This window comes from Schistocerca serialis, chromosome 2 (assembly GCF_023864345.2).
Source record: "Schistocerca serialis cubense isolate TAMUIC-IGC-003099 chromosome 2, iqSchSeri2.2, whole genome shotgun sequence".
NCBI classification, from domain to species: domain Eukaryota; kingdom Metazoa; phylum Arthropoda; class Insecta; order Orthoptera; family Acrididae; genus Schistocerca; species Schistocerca serialis.
The window spans coordinates 386,135,243-386,163,205 of record NC_064639.1 but is presented as its reverse complement, the minus strand read 5'-3'; the positions used below and the strand labels follow the sequence as shown (position 1 = coordinate 386,163,205).

The following is a 27,963-nucleotide window of genomic DNA, read 5'->3' as shown; positions in this document are numbered from 1 at the left end:
TGGTCATATACTACAACCCAATCTTCTTGTCTCTTTCCAGAATGATAAGAAGGAGTTTGAATACAGGTATTTATTCGTACAGATGGATGATTTTCCAAGAGAAACAATAATTCTTGAAGACAATAGATATGATGTGCCATCGCCAGTTGAAAAGCCATTTGACAATCTGCTTGTGTAAAGCAGTTAATTGATTTCCTTGTGCTGTCAGGATCTCTTTTGTGTGGGTATATTTTATACAAGAATGCGTAGAATGCTTTATACAAATAAGGTAATCATTGTCGGGAATAATTTAACTCAATTGATGCAGCAGATATATTTTGAAAGAACATCTTATGTCGATCATGTATAATACTTTGTAATTAATATTTTTCTTTTTTGGATATTTTTAACTCTTCTATACAATATAAGATTGTGGAGACTGAATTGTGCAAATAGCACATATACAAGTCATGTACAAAACAAACACAGTACCTTTACAATATTGTGATGTCAAGCTTCAATGAGTAATTAATATCTTTAGAATCCTTTTACTGAAAAAGAAAATTTATAATAAAAATTGAGAACAATTTAGGTGTCTTTTTTTATTGCCTTCAGACTCTTACTCACAACAGTCATGTAGACTGAGCCATCCCATAGGTGCTGGAAGTGGAGTGATTATAAATTATAGATTTCACAGTGAAGATCAAATGGTTGCACATTATGAGAGGTGACAGTCCTTATCACATACCTTCAAAGTAAATGTTAGTTTACATAAATCCCTGGAGCGATATTAATGTTTGCCCTGGAGGATGACAGAAGGGTAGCTTAGTTGAGAATGGTGGTTACTAAGATAACTGGTTATGACAGATTATAGCCTCTTTTAAAATAATGAAATCTCTTCTGATTTCATATCATTGTTATGTGTCTTTATTTTTCTGTTTGATTTTTCATTGATGAATGTCTGTAGAATTTTTTTTCAGAAGCTTCCCATTTTATTACAGCAGCTGTGAATAGAGTTAATGCAAAGAGGTTTAGTGACACGGCCGAAAGGTACTGCTGTCATGTATCAAGAAACAGCACTCATCAAAAAAGGAGTAGAGGACAGCAAAAGAAATTTCTTGTAACAGGCAGTGTCTTGGAAATATACCATGGAGGTCTACACCACAACTTGCCTCTGATAAGCTGACAGAATAAGTGCCAAGTACGCATTTAAAATCCTTTAAAAATTTCACTTAAAATTACTGTAGGTAACACACACTGTCATTAATAGATGACTGTATTGAGACCAGCTCCATGGATTGCTCTTCCGAAAAACATATGTACAGTGTGTACACAATATCATAGTGGGAACTTCAATGGCTGAACTCATATATACATGGAAGAGTCGCTCTGCTGAGGCACGAAGCATGGTATGAAATATGCCTGAGAGATACTTCACGAAACTGACGCACAAGTGTCTGTTACAAGCTATGTTCACTGATGAAGCCACATTTTTCCCACAATGTGTAATAATTAGGCACAATGTTCAAACTTGAGAGCCCAAACAACAGCACAGCATCATCTAAAATACATGCAGCAGTTATAAACTGAGTCTTTAATACAACACTCTCCGAGGCATGCTATGTTGACCTCCTTCCTTGATGGAGAAACTCTCAAGTCTCTTAAATGCGGATATACTGGTACTGAGGCAGAAGGAATACAGCAAGAGGTCACATTGTTATTGCACAAATCTAAAGGCTATAAATTCAACTAAATACTTGGGGATTACAATTACAAATAAACTGGAACAATTATATACACAATTTTGTGGGTAAAGCAAAGCAAAGACAGTGATTTATTGGCAAGTGCAACAGTTTTACTAAAGAGACTGCTTACACCACGCTTGTCAGCCCTCTGCTGGAGTATTGCTTTGCAGTGTTACATGTCAAGAAATTTCTAAACCAAATACACATTATCTGGCAGTACATTCAGTATCAGGCAGTCAAGATCACTTTCTTTTAGTGATGTATTTGTGATAGTCATTAATTTCATAGTTTTGTCAATAACTGGCAACAGATTTCATTAGAGAGATAATGTGCTGTGCGCATTCTCAATGGCTTACATATTGATGGCAACAGTATGAACTAAGTGTTCCAAGAAATATTGGAATCTGAATAGGGGTATAAGTCCGGAGGCCAACTATATATTACAGGAACAAATTTGTAAAACAATGCTGTTTGTACTCAATACTTTGTCTCAATTTCAGAAGTTAGTGACCAGTTCTGCTAGAGTTCCATATTTTATCCCTATAATTAATTTCTCCTTATCTTTGAGTCCCTTAATACTTACAACACACACGTGTGTGCTAAGTTTGGTGTGGTTTATGGCAACACCATTTTTTTCAGTTCCTTAATTAAAGGATTATTCAAACACTTCTAAAGCTGTTACACTTAGCTCTTACTTAACTTGCTTGAGGCAACTCGTTTTGCTGTTTACTGCAACATCTCAGTACTGGCCAAGGTTTAAGTTATAGTACAAAGTTTCTATACATCTATTTTATTACATAAAAAGGTAAAAAAGTGTTCATACAAAATTACGAGTGGCATTATTAACCACAGAAATATCACAGATGTAAATATACTTTGAGTCAACATGTGAAATAGCACTCATACATCTTTTTTCCAAGGTACAATTCTGAAGCTGGAAATGAGGTAGTTCCCAAATACATAGCTTTTTATTTTGTTGGTAATATACATTATTACCACCAGCACTGATAAATACTGTACCCATGCCCACTTGACAACTTGCCAGAAACCAGGCTTATACAGAATAGTATCTTCTGGATAGTAAATTGTGGCTGATATAACAAATGGGGCACCAGCGGCTCTTCCGACAGTCCACAGTGGATATGCATTTGTTACTGCAGTAGAAACTGAAATGATTGAACCATTTAAACTAAGTTCATTACATTAAAAAACTGAAATACTATACCGACGTATATGCATTTACAGCAAGAAAAATGGAATAAGCAAAGAAACGCACATGTTCTACAGTGCAGGCACAACAATGAATCACCACATAGACACACTCCTAGCACCATGATCTGACTTGAACCAATTGTTTTTATTAATTCCATTTTAAATGAGTAAAATAATTATATTCACAAATTTTCTACTAAAACTTGTGCTGTTTAGTGAGCTAATTGCAGACAGAAGGCCAAATGACAACTGAAGAAATGACAAAACTCTTTAACAGCATAAATAATAAAGGGCACACAAAACATCAGTTGTAAGATTATTATCTAATGAGGCTAGGCTACACTAGTTGTATCATTTGCCTTGAAGCCTTTCCTAGTGCATTAATGCCATATGCAGAGAAATTTCACATTACAAACTGAAGAAGTTTCTTATATGTGTGTTAAACTACTTCACTGGTACCCACCATGTTTCCATAATGTGGGGGCTAATGTTGTGTAGCACTAAAATTAAATTAGTACAGAACTAAAACTTTTTGATGCATTGTGTGGAACATTATTTTTTAGCTTCACATCCTTGATAGCAAAGAACATCCAGCTACATCACACATCAGTTTTGGAATATGTTCTAAAACTTGTGCGAAACAGTGATGACCGTAATACAACATGCACTTTTCATCATGCTTCTACTACAAGGAAAATTTGAATTTTGTTTAATGACAGTAAAAAAGCACACTTCATGTTACCATGCAGTGAATTCATGCAAACTGCTCAACAATTTTTCATCATCTGCTTCTGCAAATGTGTATGCACTTCAATTCAAGGGGAGCAAAGAATGAAAGAATAAACTTAACAACTTTCACTGTTAAATTAAAAAATAAGCAAAATAAAACCATTATGTTTAAAAGTGTCCTATTCTGAGACCAAAATCTGCTTCTGGTTGTCCGCAGCTCGTGGTCATGCGGTAGCGTTCTCGCTTCCCGCGTCCGGGTTCGATTCCCGGCGGGGTCCGGGATTTTCTCTGCCTCGTGATGACTGGGTGTTGTGTGATGTCTTTAGGTTAGTTAGGTTTAAGTGATTCTAAGTTCTAGGGGACTGATGACCATGGATGTTAAGTCCCATAGTGCTCAGATCCATTTTTTGCTTCTGGTTAACATTTAATACTGTGTTGTTCCATCCTGTGTACTGTAAGATGATCAGATCCTCTTTGACATGCTGCCCCAGGATGAGACTTGTCAATCAAACCTGTCCCACTTTTCATTGGCAGCCCTCTTGAGATCAGCCACTGGAGGTTTCAACTAGTTCCAAACACAGCAGGTCATTAAACTTGGTTAATTGCTGCCTCCTGGACAAAGATGGGTGGGTGCAAACCCTGACAACAACACGAGGCATCTGACATTAGTAAATGATGGTATTTGAATGTTCAAATGATGTCACTGTGGCATATGTCTGTCTGATGAGTATATTCCTCTGCGGAAGATTCCTCTTGCTGTTAAATGATTATATATGTACCACATAACATAAGCTTATAATGACCCTCCATCGGTTCAAATCCACCTCCAGCCATCCTGATTTAGGTTTTTCATGATTTCCCTAAACTGCTTCATGTAAATGTTGGGATGGTTCCTGTTAAAAGGGATGTCGATTTCCTTCTCCATCCTTCCTTAACCCGATGGGACCAATGACTTCGCGGTTTAGTCCCCTCCTCCGAATGAACCAACCACCCCTACAATGACCCTCAATGTCTACCAAAAAGCAGTGAACAAAAGCTACAGTATCATACTTGCTAATGAAGAGACAGTAGACTCTACTGAAGTACACTGAAAATGCTGGTTTAATTTTACCTCCATTACACAAATGCATGTGTTCAAAAGAGTACCCAGATAAATTTAATGGGGATGGTGCAAAAATTTTTTTGAGTGGTTTAGAACTGACTTGTCCAGTTCTTGACTTTCCTGCTACATGCAATACCACTTAAACATCACTTTACAAAATTAGATTTTTACTGCCGATTACTGATTGACATGAGTGTCATCACTTCAAGGGTCAAGTAAACAGGTGTTGGAAAGTCCAGTACGGAATAATAACAATATGGATAGGTTGCTACTCACCACATAAATCAGGTGTTGAGTTTGTCACAATTAAAAGCCTGCTAAAATATTAAGTATTTGGGCAAGGTCGCCACGTATGTTCTTAATAATTTTATGATGTTTCTTTGTTGAGTTATGTTTGAATGTGAAAAAGATGGAGAAATACCTGGCAAGCACATAAATGTTCCTACAAGTCGATAGTACAAGGGCATCATTCATTATCGTCATCAGGAAAATCCGTTCATCCACCTGGCCTCGGTTCATCCACCTGGCCTCGGTTTGCATTTGCGCGCGCGCTCGTGTGTGTGTGTTTTTTGTTTAATTTTGACAAAGGCGTTACTGACCAAAAGCTATATTTGTGACAGTTTTTGTGTTTTACCTATCTGCGACTCATCATCTTCTCACATTATGTTGATAGATAGAACAGTTGTGGAGCTGTAATACCTTCCACAGTGAAACATTTAACAACAGCAATTCTGGCAGGCATATCTGCACCAAAACATCTTGCAATACGTAAAACCTCCAGTGCCCATATAATGGCATATCTGTCAAATCTCCACCTGTCTTAATGTAACTTATTTACATGCCGAGCATTTCTTCAAATTCAGTGCTACTATTACTTGTAATTATGAATCTCCACAATGGCTATAATTTCCTGAACTAGCAACTGGATTCAGGGCAACCACTGTTCAACGCTCACCACAAAATCTTCCATCAAATATTCAGTCTTCAGTGAGTGGCTATTGGCTATATCTCACTTATCACTGACAAGTTATCTGGTTATTTGTCTCCAGCAAGAAGAAAGAGGAAAGTTCAAACTTAATATTGTGTTGATATAAAGGTCTCTTCGTGATGAGCAATAGCTTGCTCCGATGACGCAGCAAAAGGAATATGCCATTTCCATACAGAAGGAATAATCACAGCATTTACCAGAAGTGATGCACAGAAATTACAAAAGTCCTAAACAAGAACTGTTGGGAACCAATTCTTGTTAGTGACTGATGATGATTCAAATTCCTGTTTTTATACAAACTTACAAACTGCTAAAATATTGCTGCATAATGAAAAAAATTAGTATTTTGTCAGCACAAGACTGAATTATTTTTAAAATACAGTTTATTGTAACTGTAAATAATTTCATTTAAAACCATATTTACCTGATTATAAGATGACCACTTTTTTCTTTTTTTTTTTTTAAAAAAAAAAAGTGACTCCTTCAGAAAGATTTATTTTTTAACACATTCTGACTAATCAAAATTACAAACTTTTTATTGATGTAAAGGAGCTGTTTAAAAAGTGGAAAAATAAAATAAATAAAATTGTTTCATTAATTTTTATCTCTGCTGCATTTATTTTTTTGTTTGTTTGTTTAGAACACAGCTCCCACCTCCCTGTGGATATTGCTTCTATACTGATGTGAGACTGTTACAGTGTCTCTTGCTTCCGAACATACTGTCTGCCCGCCACTCTCTCATTGACTGTGTAGAACCAGCAGCTGACACACCCCCAATCATTACAGTCACTCCTCACAATGAATGTTGACAACATTTCTGCATGAAATATGTGAATATGGTACTGACCCCATCACTTTTAGCACCTCCTGTAGACACGTATGCTATTCTTCAATATTTGTCCAATTTTGAAGTCAATTTGATTCTGAGTGCAAACTGATTCAAGCAAAGCCAAGTTTTATCACTGTGTCCCCTCCAACTTTCTGTTGTGCTGTGTTCAAGCAACAGGGAAACATGGACGGCAATATCTTCTAGGGAGCAGGTCATATGTAACAGCAGCAACTAATACATAAATAAAAGATCACAGTCACTATTCAGTCCTATAACTGAACTATCACTTGCCCCATAATATAATGACATTTGTTTGTACTATCTCCGTAACAGGTCTTTCAACTGTAATTTATCCTCGTGACAATAATAGTCAGTTTAATTTGTTTCATTCTTTAGACATTTCATTCTGGATTAATTTTCCTTCTCATTTCATCTGAATGTCATCATCTTGTTCTGAAGCTGATTAATAGCTGATAATTTTCTCTAATATGAAATGTTTGTACAGTGATTGAATTTCTCATACCCAAATAAAATATTAACTTTGGTTCAGCATCAAGTAATGGTTTTTGAAGGAGAAGATTTTCGCCTATGAAATTTATCTTTACTTAAAAAGCAGCATAAACGAATGAATGAATGAATGAATGAATGAATGTATGTATGTATGTATGTATGTATGTATATGGTATCAATACATGTATGAGATCTTTTATTGCAAATCTGTTGAACTACAACAAAAGTTTGTAAGTTAATAGTATTTAATGTTATTTACTCCTGTGTTTAACAAATTTGTCAATTTTTAAGCAGAGTATTTTATTATTTTTGTAGCTAGTTCATAGTGTGTCGAATACCCTTTGCCGTACAGCCCTAGGGCCATGAGTCATATGTCATGTCATTGTTCAAGCAAGGTCAATACTATTGCAAGCGCATTCAAAAATAAGTAGTGTTTGCTATGTCCTACGCTTCAGTATTGTTCAAAATAAATCTGTACAAAACCTCAATAGCCAAAGCTTCTTCTGTAAATGTAAGACAACCCCTATCTTAATCTATTATACACTGTATAAAAGTTGACCGCAGCAGCACTAGTTTAATCTACAAATGAAAGATGACCCCCTAATTTGGGAAAAAACCTTGTCTTACAATCGGGTTATTACAATTTGTCATTTACAGAGTATATAAAATGTGATCCCTGGTTCTAATTCATGATCTCTGTTACTTGTGGAAATAAATTAGGTCTGTAAGCTGCATTATTTAAAGTATACTATACCCTTTTAAAAGCAATTTATTAAAAAAGCGGTGAATGCGAGTGAAACATCATCTGTAGCATGATAGTTGGATAAAGTCAAGTTTCTAGAAGCACTGAAAACTTGCATGTTACTCCACTACCAGCACTTGTGCCAACTACCTCGCTTGTGGAAACTTCAAAATACTGGGCCACTGTCATAGTAGCCATGAAAGTTAAAAGCGGTTTGACTTCCTGTCCTAATGCAGCTTGCCCCACCACTGCACAAGAGCTTCAGCAACTACAGTTACATGGAACTACTCTCATTCTTCTTTCGTTTGCTCAACAACACAAGTCTTTAGCTGTCTGCTTGTGTTGAGGGCTAACTATTTGCTTACAACAATACTGAAAAGTCAGAATGTTCTTAAACCTTCTAGCCTGCAGCAGTCCCTTTTAATCACTGATTAATACTACAGTAACACAGCATCATTTGCAGTAATGCAACACATCGTTAAAGTACTTTGACTTAGGGAGTGACTTTGCTGAGGTTCACATTACTGCAGAACTAGTTAACCACTTAATATAAAACCGCGAGTTACCATGTTTTCATTATTCTGACACGGAAACTAAATACCAAGTACACTTAGGCAACTTAACAACAGACCTTCAAAATAGTAAAACCCCAGTTATATCCATTTCAGCACTGATAGTTCAATGTTCGACTGCTAGAGAGCATATGGTCCTACATTTGTAGCCTGGCTGAGGTGGTTGCCTCTAGAGATCATCTCTACAGTAGGCAGCTTTGGATGCTTCACAACAAAATGCGCACTTTCAGTGTCTCTCCTGTCTTTTTGTTTAGCCTATGCTTTCAAAAAAGGATGGGTTTGTCCTGTGATCCTGAGTTCAAAACTGAATCTAACGGCTCAGAAAGTGAAGGAGGAAGTTATGACAGTTGGTCAGTTGATAGACAAGTGCTCATCAGTGGTACAACATATATTCACTCTGCTCTAGTGAGCTACTACAACATTTATGTTTGCAGGAAATCTTTGTGAAATACACGGTTAGAATTCATAGTGAGGACGTTTTAGTGAAAGTTCAGTACATAACTATACTTGGGATTTTATTACTGGTGACCTTCAAAATTTTGTAACTCATTATTTTGAGCTTTATAAGCTATCTTATATGTCTATATGTGATGCCATTCATTATATGTTTTTCACTAATAAAAGAAACATTTTTGGACATAATTTGAAAAAAAAAAGGGTATGTTAAGGGCACTTTGATTTTAGCATAATAATAATAATAAAGATTTGTTTTAGTCATTAAGTGTATTTTTTACAATGAAGTGCCTCAAGAGATTTAAAGCTACTCTTGATGTAGGATGCAATATCACAAAACACAAGTGTTCTTATTGGTGCAATTACTGAGTGATGAATGGTTATGCACAATTGCACATTTATAGCACCTGTGATTTTTTAGAAAACCAACTACGAGAGAGAGGGGAGGGGGGAAGGCAGAACTAGTGAGATTAGAGCTTTACTTTCAGATATATCTTAAGAGTATTGTAAATAGCACCAAGCATTCGACACACAAATTAGAAATTGAGCTAATGGGAATGCAGTGAGCATACAACAGTGAGAGTGTTTCCAGTTGTCTGATGTGTGACTGTTACTTGTAGCTTCATGTGAACTGGCATGACATGTCACACACATGTATCTGACCTTTGCGTAGAATAAGAAATATAGCTCAATTTTACTTATTCAAAACTTATTTACAAACATACAGTGTCTCCTGCTAACAACTGTTTTATCAGTGCATTTGACAACCACAAATGATTTACATGAGAAATCTATTTTTGTATCCATTTGCTCTTGATTAAAGTCTTCTGCAAGCTCCTTAGCTAAAATCTGTGCTACCACAATAACACTTGTATCAATTACTTCATTTGATGCCATCAAGAAAAAACTGCGCGAGGGGAAAAAAAAGAGGACTTTTGCAAACACACAAATTGGCCTCTGAAGGTGGTGATTCCTATGCTTGCTGAAAAACAATTTAACTACTGTTAGAGAGTCCACAAAGAAGCAAAGAAGTAAGCAACTACAGTGATAGCCCCATGCTACCAAATGTTTCTAAGTGATAAAAGAAAGAAAGAATGAAAGCTTGTGAACTTATAACCTCTAAACTGATATGAAGAAATCAGTTTGTAGTAATGCTGTAATATATCTGCTTAAAAAAACAAAATCCAACACACCAATTTTTTGTAAGCTGTAATACTTACCGTTCCTGCCAACATATTCTTTTATAATTTTCTGCAAATTAAAAACTTGCGGATCAGTGCTTTCTTCATCTATGCAAGAATAATTAAAGCTCACATCTCTTCCATCATGAAAAAGTGGTTGTTTTTGAACTAGTTTCAGGTCACCTACTATGTCAAATCTTGCACCTGGCAGACTAGATGAATGCTGAATGATGGCAAGTGACTCCATTTGAAATGCACTGTACTTCTGCAATAAAAATTTACAATTACTTCTGAAACATTTTCTCACGTTTATGACAAAATGTAATGAATTTCGAAAACTGTCCTGTGGACGATTTCATCTCAAATCACATAGGTCAAGAGTGATTGTGTTACATCACTATTTCAAAGTTTCCTGGGAAAAAATAAAAATAAATAAATAAAAATGTTGAAGTTCCACATGATACCTCTCCAAAACTACAATAATTTTGATTTTCTGATGGTTTGTTAAAATGCTACAGACCTCTCTAAATGAGAGTGTTTGCAAAAATGTCGTAACGAATGGGAAAGTTGAAAAATTATGATCAAAAAACCGAAACTGATAGAGATCAGAATTTATTTTCAATAAACACTTTGTTCCCAATACTATGAGATATGACACACACACACACACACACACACTTCTGAGGTTTTATTTTTTTTAAGTTACGAAAATTTGTAATGCGAATTTAAAAAATATGTTCTGAAAATATGTGTAGTCACAGGATGGAGAAATGATATAGCAGAAGGACTGCTAACTGTCAGTTATGACATTAATGCATGAAATTCTTAAATTGTTAAAATAATTGAACATAAAGATGAAAAAATCTGAAATTTTTTGGTTCTTTGACCTACCTCTGTCCTCAAGGTCAAAAGCCATGGACATTTAAATATTTAAATTGATCGCTGATTTTATGTAAATGTCATGCAAAATTGGTATTTCTGAATCAAAATAATTACTTTACAACATTATGAGCAAATGGAAAAGCAATTCATAATTTTATTCAAAAGCATTTTATGACAAAAATGAGATATAGAATATTTATACCCAATTTCTTTTTGTGATGTTATTCACAAATTGTTATCGTCTTCGGTAATGATTTTACTTCTTTGTGACTTTCCACGAATTAAAATTGCCTACAGTGTAACAATCAACACTGCACTGTCGAAAAGAGTTAATTTGTTTTTTTCATCTGCTCCTCATTGAAGTTGTATAGCTGAGCTGAATTTGCACACAGACAAAGGGTGATTCAACAAGAGCAGTACTTGGGAAATAGGAACTGGACACTGGCCTTATGAGGATAGCCATTGGAAAGCATTAGCAGTACCATGAGGTGTCAAAGGAGACATTTATACCTTTCAGCTCATTAGACACACTTATTATCTGTCCTGCCCACCACTGATTGTCATACACATCAGAAATGAAGTGCCTCACACAAAGTCTTCTAATGTATACCATGATCTCTGCATTTCACATACAGTAACAGGCTGCATTTCGTGAAGGACTGTTCTTGCAATGTATGTGCCACTCCAGGATGCAACCCAGTAGTGAATTGATTGTATTACTACCACACGCTTAATAGCAGACCACTTTTCTCGTTTTTTAAATGGAACTCCCTTAATGTACTTTCATTTAGAATTAAGAGTTTCAGGTTTGTTACTAATGTTGATATGGTGTGTACAGATCCAGTAACATCTCTTATAGCATCAACAGTTTCATGCTGGAGATTAAATCTTTTTTCAAGATGTTTAAGAGGCCTCCTACCCCATCCTATGCACTTTTTCCATGACCTGTTGATGAAAATACCCATTTTTTTGTCTTAATGCCCGCACTATAGTGTAGACCAAGCTCACACAGCTGAAAGCAATTTTTAAAATGAGATGCTGCACCATCAGTATCATACACATGTTTAGGACACGCATGGCCTCTAAATGCTACGTCATCAATTATGTAGCATGCATGTGCACTGTGATGAAAAAGATCATCACTGACAATAGCAAAACAGACCGATGTTCCAAGGAAGTGTGCACCACTTGTGAATATTGATACCTGTGATGTGTGCCGGTGGTAACTTTGAATTTCGTTCCGCAAGGCAACAGATCAGTTTTCAGCAAAGTCGTAATGAAGAACTAATATGTCCGTATTCTGAGATGTGGCCGATTTTACTTCTGCTATGGCTTATCTCTGAATTCTCCGGATATAATGGTGAGCTATTTTTTTCATGACCCAATGCCTAATGTCTGTTAACAAACTTCTCTGGCTCTACTGTCTTCTTCACGAAACTTTCTCCCTCCCACAATTCAACTCATAGGTTACGTCATTGTCAGCACCCTGAAGGTGTAATGCTTCAACAGTCATTACCTCAGCACCAAGACATATTGCATACTCCTGCAACCAACATTTATCTTGCTGCTCTCGAAATATACACAAAAGCATCAGGTCCATCTCTGTGAACATCTTTCCTGTGACACTGCTTATGGTGAAACAAACACGTTTCAAATTAGTGCAGTAAATACATAAGCACACTTCCTTCACTGGCTGGCATTTTATGTGTTTTAGTTGTAAGGAGTAGAATTTTGAGACACCAATTTTTAAATTTGTGTTCTTCTTTTTCATTAGGAGATATGTATCTCTTACTGTTCTTGTCATATATCTTAACTTTTTCACCATTTTCACTAACAGAGATGACATTAGCCTGGTTAGGACTTTGCCGTTGGAATCTTTGTCATCACTTAGGTAATATTCCAGAGCAACAGTAAGCATATCATCTTGCAATGGATGCCCACAGTAAGAATCTGGGCATGCTCAACTGCCTTTCTCATTCTTGATTTTACAAGCTTTTGAAATCAAATAATGTGAAGAAGTGGGTGTGCATTTCTGTATCTGCTGATTAGAGCAGCTACCTGGTATCAGTGTCAGTAACTGTATCTTCTCAGTATAAGTGGTTGCTGAGAGAGCAGTATTTAGGTTTTGAAATCACACATCACATTTCATGCACAATTCACTATCTTCAGGTTTTGCACCAAGTGTATCTACATTATACACTTCACAAAGGTTTGAAGATGTTGCTTGTGTAAAACTCATGTCAATTTCTTATTCTTTTCTTTTTGCATAATGTTTTCTTCTTGTGCTTCTTACCTTTCCTGGTAAGCAGAAATGCTAACATTCAACACATCAACAATTTCACACCCAGGAATATAAACATCTGCATTGTCTTCTTCAGTTTCACATTTGAGTGACTGTAATCGTTCAGGTAGGTTGTCACCAAGTTTCTTCCGGTAGTGATTGTACCACCTCCTGCACAATGGATACGATGCTAATACAATTACTTGAGGACCAAGATATTTCTGCAATACCTCTGACAGGTTTCCAACAACTGGGAAGCATTTTTCACTTTTCTTAAACACCATCTTCTTGTGTTTTTTTTTCATAGTCCACCCACCTCATTCTTTCACTACTGTATTTTCTCACTGACATTGTGTCTCACAAAAAGTTCAAACCAAACACAAAACTTGATGCAGAATGGTTTACGTGCTAGCTCTCACTCATTTGTTATAAATAGAGGAGCGATGGAAATGGTGTTGCCAACAAGCATATTTTACACTAGACAATTCAGTGTTGCGAAATATGTTGAAAATTTTTTAACACTTTACACTCAAAAATACTCCTCACTGTGTTTGCACTGATTACTAACATATCAACCAAACAATATTGTGTATATAATAGAGGGAAACATTCCACGTGGGAAAAATATATCTAAAAACAAAGATGATGTAACTTACCAAACGAAAGCATTGGTTTGTTGATAGACACACAAACACACACACAAAATTCAAGCTTTCGCAACCCACGGTTGCTTCATCAGGAAAGAGGGAAGGAGAGGGAAAGACGGAAGGATGTGGGTTTTAAGGGAGAGGGTAAGGAGTCATTCCAATCCTGGGAGCGGAAAGACTTACCTTAGGGGGAAAAAAGGACAGGTATACACTCGCGCGCGCGCGCGCGCACACACACACACACACACACACACACACACACACACACACACACACACACACATATATATATATCCATCTGCACATATACAGACACAAGCAGACATATGTAAAGGCAAAGAGTTTGGGCAGAGGTGTCAGTCGAGGCGGAAGTACAGAGGCAAAGATGTTTTTGAATGACAGGTGAGGTATGAGCAGCAGCAACTTGAAATTAGCGAAGGTTGAAACCTGGTGGGTAATGGGAAGAGAGGATATATTGAAGGGCAAGTTCCCATCTCTGGAGTTCTGATAGGTTGGTGTTAGTGGGAAGTATTCAGATAACCCGGACGGTGTAACACTGTGCCAAGATGTGATGGCTGTGCACCAAGGCATGTTTAGCCACAGGGTGATCCTCATTACCAACAAACACTGTCTGCCTGTGTCCTTTCATGCGAATGGACAGTTTATTGCTGGTCATTCCCACATAGAAAGCTTCACAGTGTAGGCAGGTCAGTTGGTAAATCACGTGGGTGCTTTCACATGTGGCTCTGCCTTTGATCGTGTACACTTTCCGGGTTACAGGACTGGAGTAGGTGGTGGTGGGAGGGTGCATGGGACAGGTTTTACACCGGGGGCAGTTACAAGGGTAGGGAAGGTGGTTTAAGAACCACAAAAGTGCCCCACTTGTGACAGGATACTTTCCGGGACTGAATCAGACTCTGAATGTGGCTCTCCAGCAGGGATATGACTTCCTCAAATCCTGCCCTGAAATGAGATCCATCCTTCATGAAATCCTCCCCACTCCACCAAGAGTGTCTTTCCACCGTCCACCTAACCTTCGTAACCTCTTGGTTCATCCCTATGAAATCCCCAAATCACCTTCCCTACCCTCTGGTGTTATTTAGCTCTGCTTTCATTTTTTTGTAATACCTTGAGATGTGCGAACACACACACACACACACACACACACACACACACAGAGAGAGAGAGAGAGAGAGAGAGAGAGAGAGAGAGAGAGAGAGAGATCGTGATTTCAGCCTGATAAGCTTTCCTAGACTAATCACAACAGACAAAACACCACTGTTGATGGCTGAAAGAGAAAATACAACAACATTTGACAATTAAAACTTCTGATAATACTATCAATTCTGGATTCATCAACTACTTCCCAGCCATGCAGATACCTCTGAGGAATGGTTTGTATGGAAACACTGTTTTGTATTTCATAGTTTATTTACTTAGAAGTACAAAGCTGGCAATTAATTGTCTTTACATTCAAACACATTCTGTAACAAACTGGTGAATTTCAAGCCTGTTCCACACAAGAAAAATTAATTGTGTAGAAATCACCTCTGAAGTTATGATTAATGTACTTAACAAAACAAGCAGTATTTGATTCTCTGTATGTAACAGACAGAGAATTAGGTCTAGGAGAAGCACAAAGTAGTTCTTCGTCCTCTTCTGGAGAAATGTACACTGTTGATCCTCCACATTCACTACAGTTCTCACAATTCAAGTAAAGTGTGACATCTAACAAGCTTTCTTTAGAAAAGCTTGTATCATTTACCAATGAATAATATCCTGACTTCCACCTTCTAATTTCATATGAGCAAGCAGAAACTTTGATAGTTTTGTCACAAGATGTCTTCATCTTACCAATGCATGTGAGATCTAGACATGTCAACACGGAAAGTAACTGGAACAGCTTTTCTGATTTCATAAGTGTAAGTAATCCTTGTACCTCAGAACTCAGAGTGGACTCATCTGCTGTATCATATAACCAATAATTAACAGGTCTTTTTCTTAACCAAGATACTGTACTTCTAGAAAGTGCTTTACAACAACTGTCATAAAATTCTTTACAGAGAAAATCTTCCAGCATGATTGAGCTAGTCTTCTCAAAATGTAAATTAAGTGTTTTCAGTAATTCATCACCACTATAATATACACTGTTTATCACATTTGAGGAAAACGAATCTTCAACCTGCAACAGAGGAACTGTAACAGAGTCATTGTTTCCCAACTTATGCTCCCTTCTTTTAATTTTTCTGGAACCATAAAACCAACCATTCACAGTTATTCTCGTTCTATCCATCGTAAATACTTCTTGTACCTGATGGAATGATATTTCTGACACCTCAAAGAAAACAAAAGAATTAAATTGTGGCAATATTGATTTAACAATATTTCCTGGCTCTGTTTCCATGGTGTTAAATAGTTGCAATGCTCCACCATCATGTGCGGTCCAGTTACGATTCAGATAAAAAATATACGCTATGCATCTATCCTCACACTGGTCATCATGACAGAGAAGATAATCTGTATCATCATAACATGAACAATTTGCAGATATTTTCTCCCTCAGTTGTATATTGGTAACATCTTCTAGCCATTGTCGAATGGTATTATTTAGAAGGCATCTGAACGAATTAATAGCAGGCAAGTCAAAACCAAAAAGATCTTCAGACTGACGATATTGGTATAAGTCATTATTCTTCATTTGGAATTCTAAGCTAAGTAGCTCAACCTTCAGTTTCTCCAAGTACGCATGATCAGATATAAGATTCGTCAAAGTGCAAATCTTAAAAGGTTCACTAAGTAGAGAAATGCCCCACTTTTCACTAGGGCCTAAATCAGATTTGCCTGACCAATGACTTGACAACCAATCCTTTACTTCATTTTGAAGTAGATCAGACCTAACTTCAACACAATTTTCAGCTGAAACATCCGATTCTGAATTTCCACAGCCCTTCGCTGACATGGTGGGATGATGTAATTGTAGACTTAATGCTTGATATATCCTTTCCTTTTTTAGCTTATTAGACACTATTACACAGGATACTAGATGTGTCTCAAGTTTAAATATTCACTTTTCATCAGGGTAATATTCTGTACTTACATAGAGCTTATAATCAAAAACTAGAAAGAGTATCAGTGAGAAAACTGCTTCAGTTCTGTGTAAGAGAAGTTCCATTTCAAAAAACAGTAATTCATTTTTTCCATCAATATCTCTGTCTTCTTCTCTTGTCTGAAAAACACAAAGCTATGTCTCAATAAATGCCTTCTTTGCACAATATAATGAAATAATTAACTTACTCAAGGCAATTTTGATGGTTTACATGTAAGTGTAGCAACAGATAATGCTTTAGTTAAAACTTCTGCACTGAGAGGAAGTGTTCAATACATAAAACTATTCGCTGACATTTTGTCCCCATCTGTTGGAGACATCACCAGAGATAAATTGAAACTGCATCGAAAAGTCAAGGTTGTCTGGAAACTATACAGCTGTAATACAGGGCACAATCATTTGTCACATGGTGCTCTATGCATATCTCTGACTTGTGGCATCATTCTCAATTAAGATTAATCAAAGTAAACACTGGAAGTTACATCAAACAATGAAAAATTTGAGATAAATTGTTACTGGTGTAAATTTATTGAAGCCACCAGTGGTTTCAACTCCACAAAAGTCAAATGCGCGACTGAGTAAACCAATTAATGTCACCACACAGAGAGATCATAACTGGCAAACGTTTCTGCGGGTGATATTGGGGCACCAGACTGGAAACATTTTTGTGGAAGCTAAGTCTTGTTAACTGGAAATTGAATATAAGAGTGCATCTTTCCTGCTCAGTAACAAATAAAATACATCGGCAGCTTAGTTGAGTAATAGTTGGAATCACTGAATCGTCACGGGATTATCTTTGTCTCTGTCAGGAGGCTATCCGTGGTTCTCATCTGAAAGGCATGGTTACAGGTATGATCCTATGGTGATGGACTGGATCTAAAAGGCATAGCATCAATGGGTCTGCTAATCCATAGGCCAGGCTTTCTTAACCTAAGTGGGATAACATGAAAGCAAAGTCACGAAAGATTGGAGCAAATGGCACCTCAATAAGTGTTGCTGAGGTAACATAGAGTAGTGGTTGCCAAACTGTGGCCTGTGGGTGACATGCAGCGTGAATCAAGTACTCATGTGGACCATGGTTCTCAGCCATATTTTATAATAATATGCATCTAGCAACTAACAGCTAAATCCAAACCGCCAACTAACATTAAGATCTTATGAGTGCACCTTTCCTGCTCAGTAACAAATAAAAATAGTTACAGAGACAGCAATGTTTTAAGGTGTGTTTAATTTTAATTTGGCCATGAGCCAAATACAGAACATATTAGAGAGATGGTCACTTCAAAAATAGTTAAGTATTTGTAGCAAGAAACAGTCATTTAAATTAAGGGTGCTGTAATACAACATGAATAGAAGAAAAAAAGACATTCAAAACATATAGTAAATATTTGTGATCACATCTGATATTGCAAAATGCAGTTAAATGTAAGTACGGTTACTGTTATTAATCAATTGGTCCTCCATTCACACAAACACAGCAACTACTGAGGATGGGTGCAATCGGAAATAGAGAACAGTTGACATAAAGTATTCTTAAATGTGCTGACTTTTGACTTGGGTCCAAGATGCCACTCCCCAAAATCAATATTGGCTCTTGCAAAAAATGTTGACAACTATTGGCATAGAGCATTAAGTTTTGTCTGGCACATCCATTTCAGAAATGATAGCTCAGCATCAGAAACTAGTCCTAGAAATTGGTATGTTTCTACAACCTTAAGCATTTCACATGCAAATACAAGCTTGATGTAAGTGGATGGATTGGTGATGGGAGATGTGCATTTACACACGTTTTGAAAGTAAAACCTTGTGCTACTGTCAATAACTCACTGGAACATATCCAGTGATCCAGAAAATATTTAAAACTGTCAGAATTTCTAAATCCATATCTCAAAGATTATGCCATACCATCTGCCCTGTCAGATCTAATATTCTGCACAGATGCCAGTGGTGAGCAGTATGTGCAGTTATAGAAAAGGATGCCAGGAAAATGTGACATGCAGATGCATACAGGAATGAACCACGAGTTCATATTTAAACTGATGTGCCACACCTAAAGGTAATAAGTGAGAATGTTCACTATGATAATTCAGTTCCTAATTCAACGAGGTGCTGCCAGCACTTCCGCTTAAGCTGACGAAGGTGAGGAAGCCAAGTCAATCGGGTGTCGAAAACCAGTCCTAAAAACTGATATGTCTCCACTACAGTGAGGGGATCGTCAGTAAGGTCAAGTTTTCATTTCGTATGAACGGTATGACACCAACAGAAGTGCGTAACATATGACTTTGCAGCCAAAAACTGGAAGCTGCGACTAGAGACCATGACTGTGCCTTATGGATGGCTCCCTGTAGGTGCCGCTCAGCAACACCAGTATTGGTGGAGCAGTACGAAATACAGAAGTCATCCGGATACAGAGAGGGTGAGACGGACTGCTCTACAGCTGCTGCTAGACCGCTAATGGCCACTAAAAATAGAGATACACTCAATACAGAGCCCTGCGGGACCCCATTCTCCCGGATATGGGGGAAACTATGGGAGGCACCAACTTGGACACTGAAAGTATGGAGCGAAAGGAAATTCTGGATAAAAATCGGGAGCGGGCCTCGGAGACACCACTTGTTTAATGTGGCGAGGATATGATGTCGCCAGGTGATGTCATACACTTTTAGTAAATAAAAAAAGACGGCAACAAGATGTTGGCGTCTGGAAAAGGCTGTTTGAATGGCAGACTCGATAGACACAAGATTATCAGTGGTAGAGCGACCCAGGCGAAAACCTTCCTGGCATGGAGCCAGTAGGCCATGTGACTCCAGGACCCGCCCCAACCACCGACACACCATACATTCCAGCAGCTTACCAAGAATGTTGGTGAGGCTGATGGGCCGATATCTATACACATTAATTGGGTTTTTCCGGGTTTGAGCACTAGTATGATGGTAGCTATCCACATTAAGCGGGTTTTTGCCGGGTTTGAACACTAGTATGATGGTGCTCTCCCACCAGTGTGGTGGAAAGATGCCATCATACCAGATCCGGTTGCAGATCATGAGGAGATGTTGCTTGTAGTCAGACGAGAGATGATTAATCATCTGACTGGGGATCCACTCAGGCCCAGGAGCTGTGTCGGGGCAATATGCAATGGCACTGAGGAGCTACCACTCTGTAAATGGGGCGTTATAGGGTTTACTGTGGTGTGTAGTGAACGAGAGGACTTTAACTTCCATCCGCCATTTGACAGTGTGCCAAAGGCTGTGGTGTAATTCTCTGACACAGAAGTGCAAGCATAGTGCTCAGCAAAGTGCTGGGCAATTGCGTTTGCGTCGGTAGAAAACACGCCATTTACGTTAATACCGGGAACACCCATTGGGGCCTGGTACTCACAAACTAGTTTGGTCTTTGCTCAGACTTGGGAAGGTGGCGTATGGTACCCAATGGTCAAAATGTATCTCTCATAACACTCCTGTTTCCGTCTTTTGATAAGCTAGCGAACACGGGGACAGAGTCGTTGAGATGCTCAAGGGAAGGGTGCCGCTTATGCCACTGTAGAGCTCACCGATGCTCCTTAATTGCCTCTGCAACTTCCGGTGACCACCAAGGGACTGTCTTTCACTAGGGGCACCCTAAAGAACGAGGGATTGCGTTTTCTGCCGCAGAAATGATTGTTGTAGTTACCTGCTCAACTACCACATCGATGTTACCATGTGGGGGAGATTCAACGGTGACAGGAGAGGTGAAAGTGTCCCAGTCTGCCTCGTTTAAAGCCCATCTGGGCAGGCGCCAATGGGCCTGATGCCAGGGCTGTGACAGAAAGATGGGGAAGTGGTCATTACCACACAGGTCATCATGTGCTCTACAGTGGATAGATGGGAGAAGGCCAGGACCGCAAACCGAGAGATCTATGGCCGAATATGTGCCATGTGTCACACTGAAATGTGCGGGGGCACGTGTATTTAAGAGACAGAGGTCGAGTTGTGACAGTAAATTTCCGACATCTCTGCCTCGGCCAGTAAGCATGGTGCCACCCCACAAGGGGTTATGAGTGTTAAAATCTCCCAAAAGTAGGAAAGGTTTAGGGAGCTGATCAATCAGTGCAGCCAATGCGTTCAGGGGTACTGTACCATCTGGAGGAAGATATACGTTGCAGACAGTCATTTCCTGTGACGTCCTTATCCTGACAGCCACCGCTCCAAGAGGGGTTTGAAGGGGCACAGGTCCACTGCATACTGAGTTCAGGACATAGACACAAACTCTACCACTAGTACAGGCAAAGAGGGCATTCCTGACCAAGAAAAGTCTACTAGTATAAAACAGAGGCCTTAATTTGAGGCAGAAATTTCTGAGAATGTATGTTTGGAGCACAACATTGTATAATAGTGAATCATGGGCAGTGGGAAGACTTGAACAGAAGAGAATTAAAGTGTTTTGGGTTGTGGTTCTACAGAAGAATGTTGAAAATTAGGTGGACTGATGATATGTTTCTCCGAAGAATCAGCAGAAAAAGGAACATATGGAAATCAATGACAAGAAGAGGTACTCCCAAGATTGGAAATGTGTTAGGCATAGTCCATATCAATTCAGGCAGGCTAGGAAAAAATCTTACCTTCATAGTCTCGGATGTTATTGAATTTAACATATGTTAAAATGAAGGACTAAGTAGGGAACAAGTATTTTTTGTTTTGTTTTCTCAAAAAAAAAATTCTGCTCCGAGATACAGCCCTCCAAAGATGACACTGTGCATACTATTTTGAAGATGGAAATGTTTGAAAAATTCTGCCGATTAGCATCATATAGTTCTACATTTCCTGAAAAGAAGAGCTTCCACTTTTAGGTTGGACAGGTTTTATAAACAACTGAAGTTTTTGCCATGTATAAAACCTGTTTTATCATCACGTAACAGACTCATAAAAATCAAAGCCTAGGGTTATTTAACATAATTTTAGTTTTGAAAGATGAGTAAGAGACTCATTTTTTCAAGCATTTTAAATGGTTCCAAAATTTATGTGAAAGGTCCAAAAACTTAAAGGTTTCAATTTATACAACTTCTGTGCACTCTGATTTGACTGAAATAAGCCAGTCAATGAACTAAAAATGTTTTCCACTGCTTCAGTATCTTCCTTTGATATAGAGTGATGCATTCCTGTTGAACCAATAGGAACTGGACCACTTACAATCTTCAAAACATTGTGAACAGGAAGTGAGCACTGATGGCGTTGTTGCTGTCCTTTGGCTGGAAACTTATATCTGGCAGGTGGTCCATGTGGTAGCATAAAGTTCATTACAATTTTGTTTAACCCATAACTGATGTCTATAATCTCTGCAATCCACCAATCACAGTCATAGACACATGCCATAAACATCCCCCTTCTCAGGTTGTGAATGTGAATATTATCCTGTTGTTGCTGAAATGTTGGCCAAACGAATGAAATTTACTGTTTCTTGCTCTTTAAAGTGCATGCAATATGAGTTCGCCCATCACTTTGAGTCCAAAAATATGTCTTCTGAATTCCTTTCACAGGAGTAGTTTGTTAGGACAATTCTTCCTTCTTTCTGCTCATGGAATTCTTCGATTTCCTCTTTGGGCAAAAGAATGAGGGCTGTGGATGTGTAAGATTTCACGACTCTCGTAAAAGCCCCAGAATTCTGAATCACAGCTGTATTTGGCCTGGAAAAATTGTTTTGTAGCATGGTGCTTCAGCAAGCCACCTACACGATCATAAGGCCCCTTCCTGTGACCAGTAGCACTGTATACCCACTCAGTTGGCACATGCGACTTAATCAATTCAAACAGCTGGTAATGATTTATGAAATGACCAAGAGCACCATCAGAAATAATGATGATCTCCTCTGCCCCTGTTTGCAGTTGAAGAATTTTGCGCATTGCTAGCAAAGCATGTGCCGAGTCATGTCCCGTGTCATCACTTATAACTGCAACACTTGTGGTCTTGTTTTAAAAATATGTCACTCCCGTACAAACTGAAACCAGGTCATTACTCCAATGATACCCTTGTACTCTATTAATCTAATCTAATCTTCTTGTGGGAGAATTACAAACCAGTTCTCAGCAAAATCACAGTGAAGCACCCTTTCACTTCTGCAATGTGTTGTTGCTGCAATTGCTTCAGATGCTGGTGTGTTACTGCTTTCACTGGCCATTTACCAAGTTCATCAATGAAACTGTCAAAGGCAACAGTTTTCTTTGTAAGTTCATTTTCCTCCCATGTCGCATAAGTAATTTCTGCAGAGTTATCTACTATGTCTTCCAGGCCAAGTGTCTGTAAAGACAGTCCTCCCATTCCAGGGCAGTCACCATATTCTTCAAACAAACAAGTCTCTTGCTTTATGTCACAGACCACTAATGACTTCACACGCCCAACCAAGGTGTCATATGTCACGTGCTCCAGTAACTTCTTCAAAGTTACCACACAAAGTTCAAAATTCACACAGTACACACAGACAGACATCTCTGGGTGGGTGTGGAACTACCCACTTAGGTTGTGGCACATAAAATGTTGATCTTCCAATATGTGAAGTTGTATAGTTGCTCTTATAAACCGCAAAAGTTTCTTTGATACTGTGAGTACTGTACCTCTTCACTTTCACAACTTTTTGACCTTCAACTGTTACAGTTATAGTGTCTTTTTTGGTGGCACTCTGGCGACAACAGTCCCATTTATCTTCCAGATAAAATGACTGCACTATCTGAACTTGAGCTGCTTCTACAGGATGACCTATTAATAGAGATCTGGTCTACCAAAGACTCTTTTTACAGACCTCACATTTCTTGATTTGTCTACCATATACTTTGATACTGATGGAACCTGGTTAAAAATTGTTTTCTTTGAAAATGTCTCTGGAATAATAGTTAAAACTTCCACCTTTTCATTGTAGGATGCACAATATCCAACAGCTGAACTGATATTTGTGAAAAATTCCTGGCAAGAGGTGCAAGAGTGCTTTGGTTTATTTTCTGCTGAAGATGGAATTTCTACTTTGAAGAGTGTGGTCAGTTTTACTGTAGTGTATTCATCTATAGCTTTAGTAATTTCTTTACACTTTCTTGATGCATGGAGCTTATGACTCGACTTACTGACCATGGTTTCTAAACAGGACTAATGCCTATCTATGCAGCTGACTGATTCAGGATATTTAATTCTTCCTCTACTGATGCGAAATCTGAATCATCTGCACTATGGGAGGCTTCACCTTGTTGAGATACCTTCATTGTTACTCTGTCAAAACATTTATAACACAAAAAATCGTCAATGGAAACATCTTCACCTTGAAACAGTCTTCAAATGAAAACACTTATTCCTAACCTGAACAAAGTCTGTTGTTTGGTTTGTCTTATATATCACTCTTTTATGTATATGCAAATAGTCAGCACACTTCACTCTCCTGTGGCCCCAGTCAGAAGTCATTTCAAACAGTTCTTTTCACAAAACACACAGCATCTGTCAAAACTGGTAAATTCCTCACGAAAACACAAAACTCTCTGGATGGTCTCAGATTTCTTATAAGCCTCTTCAGTAAACAAATTCGCCCTGAACAACTACAATACAGAAACCTGCAATGAACAACTACGACAAAGAAACTGACAAGAAACTACAACAAAGTGTAAGAAATATCTGCAATAATTAAAGTGAAAAGAAATAACTGGAACGAAGGAAGTGATACGAAATAACTGCAACAAAGACAATAGAAATAAATGTTGTACAAAGAAATTAGTAAGAAACAACTACAGTGAATACATACATTACCCTTTAAAGTTAAAAAAATGATTTTTTAAAATAAAACCTGTCCAACTTAAAAGTGGAAGCTTTCCTTCAGAGAGAATATAGTACTAAATGGTACTAATCAACAGAAAAAAATCAAACTTTTCTGGACTGGCATTTTTGGGAAATTTTTTTTTTCTATAAATAAAAAAAAAAAATTCAAAAGGCTACGGTGACAGATCTTTGACAAATATGTGCAAACAGAGGATACCACTGTAATCATAAAGCAATTACCTTTCAAATAATAATAATAAAAATTAAAAAACTGTAACAAAATATCTAGAACTGTAACAGCGATACAATATTTTTAAAAAATTTCCGAAATTCACATCTTCAAAATGGTGTTCGCTGTGTCATCCTTGGAGGCCTGTTATCTTGGGGCAAGAAATTTTTTGGAGAAAACAAAAAATACATGTTTCTTACTTACACCTGAATTTTAACATAGGCCTTTGCTAAACTCAATAACATCTGAGACTATGAAGGTAAACGCCCTGCCTGGAGTGATACAGATTATGCCGTTAAGAAATCAGGGAGAATCTAACACGATACCATTGAGGAAAGTCTAATGTGTGCCATTCATGGAATTAGAGGGAGCTGTAGATGGGTAAAAACTGTTGAGGAAGGCAGAGATTGGAATATGTCAAACAAATAAGTGAGGACATAGGGTGCAAGTGTTACTTTAAGATGAAGATGTTGACACATGAGAGGAATTTGTGGTAGACCACATCAAACCAGTAAGAAGACTGATGACTCTTAAAGCACACACACACACACACACACACACACACACACACACACACACACACACACACACTCAGAGATATATATGATTAAGATTTCAGAACCAGAATTTAAACTCTAAGGCATTGCCAGAAGCAGATGGGGTCTCCGACCAAAAGGCTGATATCCTTGGGTGAGCCAGCCATAACTTAACTACTCCACCTGGTATGCAAGATATATAAGATGGGGGAAATACCACTAGACTTCAAGAAGAATGCTAACAGGTGTGCACAGTACTGAACTATAACTTTAATAAGTCATGTTTGCAAAATACTGACACAAATTATTTAGAGAAGAATGGAAAAACTGATAGAAGCCAACCTCATGGAAGATCAGTTTGGGTTATGGAGAAATAGTGGAACACGTGAGGCAGTACTGATCCTCCTGCTTGCCTCAGAAATTAGATTAAGAAATGGCAAACCTAAATTTACAGCACGTGCAGATTCGGAGAAAGCTTTTGGCAGTGTTGATTAGAGTACACTTTTTAAATTTCTGAAGGTGATAGGGGTAAACTACAGGGAGCAAAAAGTTACTAACAACTTGTACAGAAGCCAGATGGAAATTACATGCATGTGTCAAAGGGTATGAAGGGGAAGCAGTGGTAGAGACAAGAGTGAGACAGGTTTGAAGCCTATCCTCAAAGTTAATAATCTGTACACTGAGCAGCCTGGAAGGGAGATTATGAGAAATTGGGGCTCATAGGAGGCATACAGACAGTCATTTTCCCCCCGCTATATCTGTGAGTGGAACAGGAGGGGAAATGACAAGTAGTGGTACAGGGTACCCTCTGCCACACACCTTACAGTGGATTGCTGAGTATCAATGTAGATGTAGAAAACAAGGAGAAATTTGGAAAGGGAACTGAAGTTCAAGGAGCAGAAATAAAAATTTTGCAGTTTGCCATTGACACTGTTCAACAGAATGGGCATTGCCTTGAAAGGATGTAAGAGAACAACAACAAAGTAAAACAATAGTAACAGAACATAGTCAAATTAAATAATGCAATGCTGAGGGAATTAGATCAGGAAAATAATCATGATGGCTGAAGAAGAGCCAGGATATAAAATGTAGAATGGCAATGGAAAGGAAATCATTTCCAAGAAGAGAAATTTAGGTAGTCTTTCCTGAAAGCATCTGTCAGGAGTGCAGCCTTGTATGGACGTTAAACATGAATGATAAGCAGTTGAAACAAGAGCAGCTTCTGAAATGAGGTGCTAAAGAAAAATACTGAAAATTAGATGGGTAGATCATGTACCTAATGAGATGATGCTGAACAGAATCAGTGAGAAAAGAAATTTGTGGTATAGCTTGACTAAAAGACAGCCGATACATCAAGGAATCATCAAATTCATATTAGAGGCAATTGAGGAGGGTAGAAATTGTAGAAATGTAGCAGTAGTTATTTGCAGATGAAGTCACAAGAAAACATGAACAGTAGAAACAGTTTTAGGCTACACAGTTTTCAACCTTCAAACTAAAAACGAAGAAATGCTACATTTATTTCACGATTATAAAAGCTCAATGACATGTAGGCTACTACGTGCAATCAATTACGCAAGAATATGATGTTGTGTTTGATTCTGTAGTTATCCATACTGTCCATAATCTGATTCTGCAAATCTTCCTTTTGTTTTGCACTGAGTGGCACTCAAAGCATTTCACACAAAATTGTGAGTAAACGCTGTATTTGTATGTCAAACAATATTGCAGAAGACACAGCAATCAGCTTCTTCCAACGTTGTACACAGTCCAGACTAAAAACTTACTAATCTGATATTAAAGGAGATGTAAGATTGTTCACTCAATAATCCCTATACATCTCAAAAAGCGATAAGAAATGCTACTACAGGTCGACAAACAGTGCCGAAGAAGCTACATTGCTGAAATATTAATGAATCTTGCAACTAAAGGGTGAATTCAACATATCTATGCATGAAACTAGCAGTTCCATGTTCATCGATAAAAATGTACATATCATTAATAATACTACGGTTTCTTACTAAAAACTTTTTTACCTTGACGACTGAACAATGGCTGTAGTCACTCAGAATACTATTCAGATTCCAGAAGTTGCTGCAGATAATTGGTTTGTCCAACTGATTTGACTCTGCAACTGCGATAAACTTGTGCTTAAAATGCACATCTGGTTGCTCCCTGTAAGTATCTGCCTTGATCCAAAATCCTGAACAAATGCAAACGTTGCATGTTAATACACAAGATTCCTTTTCTAGGGTCTCCTATTACACATTATAAATTTAGACAATCACCGTAACTTCGGTACGCTATAATTAAGGGTATTATTACTGTAGTTCCCGTAATAAATAACACAAAAACAGTAGCTTTAGAACAAACAGTAGCCCTATACGTACACACTACGTTTTGAGTAAACACATTGTAAACCGCCATAGCAGTGTTATTGTAGTGTTGCCAACAAACATTTGTTTCGCTTCCCTAGT

The 27,963-nt window shown here is 37.8% G+C and overlaps 3 protein-coding genes across 7 annotated transcripts in view; 1 reads left to right on the top strand and 2 right to left on the bottom strand.

Moving 5' to 3' along the window:
• The window catches only part of LOC126457210 (mitochondrial import inner membrane translocase subunit Tim21), a 47,860-nt gene extending 47,290 nt beyond the window's left edge, over positions 1–570 (top strand). For all 4 annotated transcript variants that reach the window (XM_050093314.1, XM_050093313.1, XM_050093315.1 and 1 more), the window contains one exon: positions 41–570. In XM_050093314.1, coding sequence (XP_049949271.1) covers positions 41–178 — 138 coding nt within the window. In that variant the 3' untranslated portion in view covers positions 179–570. The remainder of the gene's footprint in view (positions 1–40) is intronic.
• Positions 555–27,913, bottom strand: LOC126457209 (transmembrane protein 231). 2 transcript variants are annotated; one of them, XM_050093311.1, is made up of 5 exons: positions 27,775–27,913; positions 27,523–27,689; positions 16,950–17,078; positions 10,082–10,307; positions 555–2,890 (listed from the first exon to the last, which is right to left on the bottom strand). In XM_050093311.1, exons 1-5 carry the CDS (start codon positions 27,911–27,913, stop codon positions 2,625–2,627), a joined length of 927 nt encoding a protein of 308 aa, XP_049949268.1. In that variant the 3' UTR covers positions 555–2,624. The 2 variants fall into 2 exon arrangements, with proteins under 2 accessions (XP_049949268.1, XP_049949269.1); XM_050093312.1 differs by lacking the exon at positions 16,950–17,078.
• On the bottom strand, positions 15,265–16,943 carry LOC126457208 (prolyl 3-hydroxylase OGFOD1). The gene has a single exon (XM_050093310.1). The coding sequence runs from the start codon at positions 16,809–16,811 to the stop codon at positions 15,357–15,359; it is 1,455 nt and encodes a 484-aa protein (XP_049949267.1). The 5' UTR covers positions 16,812–16,943; the 3' UTR covers positions 15,265–15,356.
• Positions 27,914–27,963: the final 50 nt, after the last annotated feature.

What these genes read in the sequence shown, in the direction of transcription:
- LOC126457208 (XM_050093310.1), bottom strand. Translation starts at nt 16,811, where the DNA reads ATGTCAGCGAAGGGCTGTGGAAATTCAGAATCGGATGTTTCAGCTGAA.
- LOC126457209 (XM_050093311.1), bottom strand. Translation starts at nt 27,913, where the DNA reads ATGGCGGTTTACAATGTGTTTACTCAAAACGTAGTGTGTACGTATAGG. An exon ending in TTTTTGATTATAAGCTCTAT is followed by an intron (nt 10,308 to 16,949) that starts GTAAGTACAGAA and finishes TTTTTATTGCAG; the next exon opens with AAGTACAGTGCATTTCAAAT. An exon ending in AGAATATGTTGGCAGGAACG is followed by an intron (nt 2,891 to 10,081) that starts GTAAGTATTACA and finishes CAATCATTTCAG; the next exon opens with TTTCTACTGCAGTAACAAAT.